Source organism: Pimephales promelas, chromosome 1, assembly GCF_988280905.1.
Source record: "Pimephales promelas chromosome 1, fPimPro1.hap1.1, whole genome shotgun sequence".
In the NCBI taxonomy this organism is placed as follows: Eukaryota; Metazoa; Chordata; class Actinopteri; order Cypriniformes; family Leuciscidae; genus Pimephales; species Pimephales promelas.
Window position 1 is genome coordinate 40,036,769 of NC_142769.1, and position 8,837 is coordinate 40,045,605.

Below are 8,837 nucleotides of genomic sequence, written 5' to 3' on the forward strand. Positions count from 1 at the left end.
TGTATACTTTAATGAAAGTAACTTCCCCTCTCTCTTGCAACGACATCAGGAGTCAGGACAATCTCTCCCTCACATGAGTCACAAGCACAAAATCAAGTCCCACCCTACAGTTTGTCTTGTTCTACAAGTTATTTCACTACAAGTTTTTCGCAACTTCCATTTCATGCCGACTATTTCACTACAAGTTTTTCGCAACTTCCATTTCATGCCGACTATTTCACTACAAGTTTTTCGCAACTTCCATTTCATACCGACTATAAACTTATTGGAGCTGGTGATTTTATAAACCACTTTCAAAAAAATATTTACTTAATGTGATCATTTATTTTTTCAATCAAAGTCTCTTTCTTCTAATTTGACTACAGGGTGATTCAAAGTAATAATCCTTCATTTCCTGTGGGCTGCTATGTGGTTGGTCAATGTGGTTGGAGAACACATACTGTGTCAGATGGGAGTGGTCTCATCAAAGTCTTTGCTGACTGGCCTCAAGATGTCTCCCTCTCCCATGCTATCGGAGCCATTGGCATGCCAGGGTAAGACCCACTGCTTCTTTCAAACCCACAATTGCTTCTTTTACAAATGGTCTTGGAAAGGTAGGTCAAAGCCTTAATCCATATTGATATAGTCATTATCTGAAGTTTAATTTATCCTATTTCACCTTCTTTACAAATTGTACTGAATCTTTTTTTTTTTTTTGAGGCACCAAATAGAAATATGAATTGATAATAGATAACATTAACTGTGTGCCACAGGCTGACTGCACTCTACGGTTTGGAGGAGGTCTGTGCCATTAAACCAGGAGAAACCTTACTGGTGAATGCAGCCGCAGGGGCGGTGGGCTCTGTAGTCGGTCAAATTGCCAAACTTAAAGGTTGCAAGGTTGTGGGATCTGCAGGAAGTGATGAAAAGGTGGCATACCTGAAGGAACTGGGCTTTGACGAGGCCTTTAACTATAAGACTGTCTCATCTCTGGAAGAAGCACTGAAGAAAGCTTCACCTGAAGGATACGACTGCTATTTTGAGAATGTAAGAACTAATTGATTCTAATAGGTTAATATATTTTTAATACTAACTGTCAAAAAACTACCTTTTTGTGGGCCTTTTTAATTAAAGACATCTTCGTAATCTTGATTGGGTGATTTGATTCGGTTTCCAGGTGGGCGGCCCTTTTTCGAGTGTTGCTCTTTCACAGATGAAGACTTTTGGACGTATTGCTGTTTGTGGAGGAATATCAATGTACAATGACACCACCCCACAAACAGGTTTGAGTCTCTATAATGTGTGTGATTCTCATGGTGCTGTTAACCTGGGCTGTGTACGAAATCAACCCCTATACCTTTAAATAGGGCACTATTTGGAGGATAGCCATTTGTAGTGGTGGTGTCTGAAACCGTAGTGGACATTATCAAGTGCACTCAATCAATCCCACAATGGACTGTACTGTAATAATGAGTGTAACTGATGTACACTTAACAGCCAGAGAATACCCATAATGCATTGTAAAGGTCATGCTGAATTAATTCCTGCGTCTCATCAGAAGATGCCACAAACAGGTGAATCATGCATCCATTTTCCAAACCTCTGGTTCAATGTGGGTACTGCTTAATATCATACAGGTACACATCAAATTCCTTTTTAATTGATTGTTAAATTATATAAATAAGGTTTATACATGCTAGTTTCTTGATAGAGGTCAAGATAAATCTTTGCAATAGGGACTACTGGAGTTGCCAGTTTGCTAAGTTTCAAATGATAATTTAACTCATTAATTTTTATTCACTCCTTCAAGTGGACTATATGGAGTGATGATGTAGGGAATAGTGAATGAGGTTATAGGAAATGATTTCGAACACAGCTCAGTAGAGAGTGCTTTGAATGACCTTTACACTATAGAGTCAATACCTGTTAACAGTGCAAAAAAAGTTTAGTCACCATTACTGAAGCATGAAATTAGACATGAAGAATTTAGTAGACATAGACTCCTGTTCATTTACAGCTGTGATAATGTGTGTGTCCTCTTTAGGTCCTTATCCACACATGCACATGATTTTTAAGCAGCTGAAAATGGAAGGATTCTTGGTGAGCAGGTGGCAAAATAAAAACGAGGAGTCTTTAAAGCGAATGTTGACCTGGATGCAAGAGGTACATCCTTGCTTGGTTGATACTAACTTTATCTCAGTATTCATATTTGGATAATGATGCAGTTTCTCTTATTTGGCGGTTTACAGGGAAAGCTGAAGTGTAAGGAACATGTCACTGTTGGTTTTGAAAACATGCCTGCTGCATTCATGGGGATGCTGCAGGGGGAAAACATTGGGAAAGCCGTCATTAAAGTCTGATACCGAATGCTTCAGTGGTTTGCCCATCTTATTTTAGGCATTGATTCTGCATTAATAATGTTGTCCTGTATTTAGTTTTACAAATAATGTTGATTTTTGTAAATTAGTGTCACATTGTCTTCCTCTAGGACAGATATGCAAAAAGAAGAAATAAAAAAATTTTATGCCAGAAAAAATAAAAATGCTGAGTCGTGATCTTTTCGATCTGAGCTAATGACAGTGAGTGAGTGAGGTTTATTTTTATGACACTCGTGCAATTCGGTTGCTTTGCAATAAAGGGAATATGTCCAACTAACCAATATCTTTACAATCTGATTTTGCTTATATTTTTAATACCCCCACTGGGTGTTGGGTGGTGACGTACAATGAGGCAACACAAATGTGTTCGTCTCATTTAAAACTTGAGTGAACACTGACATCTTGTGGCTATTGATGAAAGAATTGTAGTTCTTAGTAAATGTTCATAAAGGAGAGTCAAAGGAAAGATTCATGTATTTCATCATGGCAAAATTGTAGCATTTTTTGTGTTGCATGTGTGTTGATAAGGAATGTATTTAAATTCATTTTAGAATGACAGACATCATTTCAATGGTAGGTATGGAATGGAACAACATTAAATTGGTTCAAGCGTCAACACCTCTTTGTCATATAGTAGCTATACACAGAAATATGCAGTGTCATGGTTATTAGGTCATTTCAAAGTCATGCTGATTGTGCATTAAAAAGTTGTATTCTGATATTTCTGTTAACAAATCAGAAAATGAAACCACTTTTCATTCACAAACCAACAACATTGAAGTTTACCACACACTCACTAATATTCATAATCTTTGAATGTCTGCTGAATTAAATTTACTACAATCTTCCTAGAAGTTGGAACATTTATAAACAAGAATAAATCTGCATAAATCTCTACACATTCTTCTGTTTTATATCAATATTTTCAAACATTATATTTCATAACTGTATATGAAAAACAAAACAAAAAAAGTTTATTTAATAGGCTACTCGATCAAAAGTGTTAACCCACTGCAAGCCAAGTATAATTTGAATACTTAATTATATTTTAAGTATCGATCAAACGAATAAGTATATAGCCTACAGGCCAAATATGCTTGGACTTTTCTCTCAGTATAAGTCAAATTCACTTAAGTGTAATTTGTTGTATATTTCTTGAAAGTACATAAAGTATATTTTTGAGAAGTATATCAAATTTAGACTGAAAGTATGCTTTCTTATTTTTAGTTGAAAAGAAGTAAATGAATAAAACAATTGAATAAACTTATTATTCGTTAGTGATGCACAGTTAAGGTCATCTTTCCCTTAACTAACACACCTGATTGCATCTAAAATGTGTAGTGTTGGGGTACCTGAGGTGATACCTTTTCTCCTGAAATATGGTTTACAATTTCAAGGACAACATTTTTTTAAAAATATTGAAAGCTTATGTTATGGTAAACAAAATTGGGTGTACTCAGGTGAGACGGCACTTCGCCCATTAATATCAGTATACAGGTTACAAGAATTTGCAATGTCATGTTAATTTATGACTGTCATAAGTGTGTTCATTGTCATCAACGCAATAAAAGGCAGTGCGGTTCTCCCTTAGAACAACAACAAGTTTGAAGACTGTCACTCGCAGCTTTTGACACACACACAATCATGGTTAAAGCAAAGACATGGATCCTCAAAAAACATTTTGAGGGCTTTCCTAAGGAAAGTAACTTTGAACTGAGAGAAGAAGTTCTGCCAGAGCTTCAAGATGGAGGTATATATTATTAACATATTTGTCTTTTTGCTACCTGTTCGATGCCTCACTGATTTAATCCTTCTGCTTCAGACGTGCTTGTGGAGGCCATTTATTTCAGTGTTGATCCTTATATGAGGTAAAAGTGCTCTAAAATCTTTCTTATTAGAACATATACCATCTCTTTATTTTTTTAGCTATACAACTTGGTGTCTAGCTCGTGTTTCTAAATATCTCTTGCTGTTTCTGTAGATCTCTGAGTAAAATGTGGATGAAAGAAGGGGATGTACAGTATGGATCTCAGTTGGCAAAGTAAGGAAAACAACAAATCGTACCATTTGTATTGTAATCTATTGTTACATTTTATTTACACTTTTTGTTAGTGATATACCATAGATTCTGTCCAGTTATACAGAATGTTTACAGAAAATAAAGCATGTTCATTGGTGGAAAGAAAATGATCTAAGTAATCGTAAAATGTTCAATAATACATCATATAGACCATTTTGCAAGATGTAAACAACACTGGTCCAGAAGCACTTCCTGTTTCAGTTTTTTAACACTACATAAAAGCTGGGATAAAATACAACCAACAGTACATATAAAACTGAATCAAAAAGTTAAACAAATATCTTTAAGATGTTTTCTTTACATGTGAAATAAAGAAAAGAGTTACAAACTGAAACAGGAAGTGTTTCTGGACCAGTGTTGTTTACATCTTGCAAAATGGTCTATAATATTGTTCAGAATGTTTAGCATCTGTATCTGTTCCTCAAGCTGTTCAGTGGAGTGGAAACGTTTAGATAAGTGGAAAAACATCTTGAGCAACAAAAAAAATCACAGTTTACATAAAAGACTGTTGGCCTAGACTTCAATTTGCATCTATACTGCATTAGTAAGTTCAAGTATTCTACCATAGTAAGCATGCAAGTGAGGAAACAGGTCAACAAAAACAACAATTCATATCATTGAATAAATATCTTAACTCATTGTTTGGTTGTCAGGGTACTAAAAAGTAAGGACCCAGCATTTCCTGAGGGATGTCACGTGGTTGCTGATTGTGGGTGGAGGACACAGACTGTAACCAAAGCGAATGGTCCAGCCGGGCCCATCTTGACCCGGATAGTATCCGAATGGCCCAGTGACATTCCAATGTCCCTAGCCCTCGGTTCCTTAGGGATGCCTGGGTAAATTAATCATGATTTAAATGAAGGCAGTGAAAATAAATGATCATGCTCGATTTTTTATTTATTTTTATCTCTCATAGGCAATTCTTTTTTTGTTGTTGTTAATTGTCTAAATCCCGTCCCCTTTTTCCTCTAGCTTAACTGCTCTGTATGGCCTGGAAGAGGTGTGTAAGATAAAGCCAGGTGAGACGGTTCTGGTGAGTGCAGCAGCAGGTGCTGTGGGTGCAATGGTGGGTCAAATCTGCAAGATCAAAGGCTGCAAGGTTGTGGGATCAGCAGGAGGCGATGACAAGGTGGCATACCTGAAGGAACTGGGCTTTGACCATGCCTTCAACTACAAGACTGTCTCATCACTGGAGGAAGCACTGGAGAAAGCTTCACCGGAAGGATACGACTGCTATTTTGAGAATGTAATTAACATTATATGTGTATTTTTGCCTATAACATTCAATCTATTTATTAGTATTCTTAAGATTTTATAAGCTCTCAGATAAATAACATAATTGGTCACATTTTAAATGGAGATCTGTGTGTGTGTGTGTGTGTGTGTGTGTGTGTGTGTGTTAATGTTCTCCAGGTGGGAGGGCCATTCTTTACTGCAGCACTGAAAAAGATGAAGCCAGGCGGTCGTATCGCTGTCTGCGGTGCAATAGCCACGTACAATGACACAACACCTCAGATGTGTAAGTCTCATTTTTATGGAGAAACTAAAGGGACATGGTGATGGAGTTAATATAAACAGAATAATTCAAGTTTACATTTACATTTAGTCATTTATCCAAAGCAACTTAGAATTGCTATATATGTCAGTGTTCGCATGCCTCAGGGTGACCACCATCAAACAAACCAAATGTGGGACAATTATAAGTTTGTGTGGGACAGTGTGACCAACACTAAAACATACCCTGAAACGGTTATATAATGTCTTTCTAACTTGATAAAAACATTTATATTCTGCCTTTCAGTAGATAAAAATGAGTTGTTCTTTAGTCCCTTCCAGAAAAAAAATCTTTATTTTAAATGTCATTTAAATTCAACATCACTGAGCCCTGAGGCAGCAGGCGTCATGCAGATAACTATTAGAAACAGTTCTGACCAAGTCCAACTAAAATCCAACAAAATAAACAATGAATACAGATTGACATATAAGAGTATAAGAGTCTTATAAGAGTATATTAAAAACCAAAAACAAACAACAAAAAAAAAAACGTTTGTGATGTGAATTAAAACAACCACAGCAGGCAACAGGTTAAACAACAACAGATAAGTTCCGTTAAATTAAAATGTTAATTTACCGAATTATCCATTTGTTTTCCGACAGGGAACATATGGAACGAATCACCGGTACACATTTTGATTGACAGCCATCACAACCTACTAGTGACCGTGTTTACTCCTCTCTTTTCAACCATTGGATAGGATATAAAACATGGCTGTTGTAGTTGTACTTATGACGAAGCGCTGTTAAATATAGGTGAAAAACTATGCTGCAAAAATGATAAGTAAAATGCTTTCATAAAAGGCAAAAGAATGCATGCACGTTTTCTTAATATGATCATTAAAAACCAATAGACTGATGAAAATGCGGGACATTTCCTCAATATGTGACATGCGGGACAAGGGGTGAAAATGCTGTGCGGTACAACGCAAAGTAAGGTCACCCGGGTGGTGAGGTAAAGGTGGTGGGGGGAGGTAAAGGGGTGGTTTTTGTGATGGTTGTTGTTGAGGCCCTTGTTTGTCCAGTTAAACTGGCCAATGTTCTTCAGAATAATCCCTCAGGTCCTTCAAATTCTTCAGTTTTTCTAGCATCTTTTGCAAGTTATGACAACATATGTTTTTACATTGATTTTAACAATTAAAGCTAACTATTAAACTATTAAAAACTATTAAAAAAGTTCAAACATTCACTGAGAATCCAGAAGGAAGCACGATGCATTTAGAGCCAGGGGGGTTAAAATGTTTTTAAGTTGATGATAAAGGTAAATTGTACTTAATCTTCTGTTGCTTCCGAAGGGCGGTACTGGGTATTTAAAAAAAATAAATAAATAAATTTGGACCTCTTCATCCTGTTCAAAAGTTTTCAGTAGGCTCCCCGCTCTTAAGCCATAGTGTGCAATGTCACATTTTAATATTAGAATAAAACAAACAAAAAATGTATTAAATAGTTACACATTACAACCACTAGAGGACAGTAGAGAATATGAAAAATGCCAGCTATGCAGGATGCAGTGCAACATTAGAATATTGAATTTCTTTCTCATAGGTCCTTATCCTCACCATGAAATAATTACACGGCAACTGAAAATAGAAGGCTTTATGGTGAGAAGTTGGAGACACAAAGATGAAGAATCTGTGAAGAGAATGCTTAAATGGAAGAATGAGGTAAACTGGACCTTTTTTCTGGTCTAAAACAACAGAAAAGAACATTTGATCATTACACTTCTTATAGCTCATGACCCGAAGTTCATTGAATAATTGACATTAATACGCAGCATATAACATTTAGTACAAGTCTGTGAATGAGAAAGAGAATTGGAATCACATTCAACTGTTTCATTGCAGGGCAAGCTGAAGACGAAGGAAGTGGTCACTGTTGGCTTTGAAAACATGCCGATTGCCTTCATGAAGATGCTGAAGGGTGATGGACTTGGGAAGGCTATTGTTAAAGTCTGAAGCATGCTTAGATATGCATCTGTTGTCTTTTCCAAATAAAAAATAGCCTATATACACATGCATAAAAAACATGTAAGATCTGCTGATCTTACATCCTTGCATAACATCACATGAAAAACTACTGGAAAGTACATTGTATTTAGCAATTAAGGTAAAGATGATTGATTTGTTTTGGTTAAGCAAAGATTTTGGCAATAAGTTCCTGCCAGTCCTGTTCTCTTTATTGTAAGTCAAATGAGTCAGATTACTGAGATTCACCTGTTGTTTTTAATGGCTCTTGGAGCCCCTGACCAATTCTTTGAATAGCTATGATTGGATTAGGACTGGTAACACTCTAGAGTCTACTGTGGGTTCCTATACCATTTGCATGCTTTGTTTAAGGTCTTCAGCCAGGTGCTTTGTATCCAATTCTAAGCACTGCCTTTCTAAAATCTACAAACTACAATGTACACTGTCTTAGTTAGACTTGTTTGTGTTCTCAATAAAGAATCCTGCTGAAGATACAGTACAACCAAGTCTCTTGGTCTTCACTTCTGTGTTTCCTAAACTTGTCCACTTAGTAGTACTATGATGTTACAAGAAGTTATATTAACGGCCTATAACTGATATACACTGTAAAAAATATATATTTTCAAGATTTGTTATCACAACATTTTTTCTTTTGTCAAATCAACTTCAATAATTTATTTAGTTGAGATAACTTATTATTTTGAGTTTCTGATGATTAAATGAATCTCCTTCATTGTATTAACTCACTTTTTCCAGTTCAATCAACTTAAAATTTTAAGGCAACCAGGTTACTTACTTTTTAAGTTAAACCAACAATATTTTTTTACAGTGTATGTTTCAAATAACCAAGTGAAGCGTCAGATTTCATCTTTATATTTGCGT

At 35.9% G+C, this 8,837-nt stretch overlaps 2 protein-coding genes across 2 annotated transcripts in view; both read left to right on the forward strand.

Annotated features, from left to right (window-relative positions):
- ptgr1.1 (prostaglandin reductase 1, tandem duplicate 1) overlaps window positions 1-2,973 on the forward strand; it is a 5,058-nt gene extending 2,085 nt beyond the window's left edge. The window contains exons 5-9 of the mRNA XM_039683845.2: window positions 366-533; window positions 753-1,026; window positions 1,157-1,262; window positions 2,024-2,142; window positions 2,229-2,973. Of these exons, the coding sequence (XP_039539779.1) occupies window positions 366-533; window positions 753-1,026; window positions 1,157-1,262; window positions 2,024-2,142; window positions 2,229-2,339 (778 nt within the window). The 3' untranslated portion in view covers window positions 2,340-2,973. The remainder of the gene's footprint in view (window positions 1-365; window positions 534-752; window positions 1,027-1,156; window positions 1,263-2,023; window positions 2,143-2,228) is intronic.
- Window positions 2,974-3,930: 957 nt separating this feature from the next.
- Window positions 3,931-8,000, forward strand: ptgr1.2 (prostaglandin reductase 1, tandem duplicate 2). Its single transcript, XM_039683792.2, has 8 exons — window positions 3,931-4,107; window positions 4,180-4,225; window positions 4,339-4,398; window positions 5,091-5,273; window positions 5,410-5,683; window positions 5,851-5,956; window positions 7,537-7,655; window positions 7,836-8,000. Exons 1-8 carry the CDS (start codon window positions 4,002-4,004, stop codon window positions 7,944-7,946), a joined length of 1,005 nt encoding a protein of 334 aa, XP_039539726.2. The 5' UTR covers window positions 3,931-4,001; the 3' UTR covers window positions 7,947-8,000.
- The last annotated feature ends 837 nt before the right edge of the window (window positions 8,001-8,837 follow it).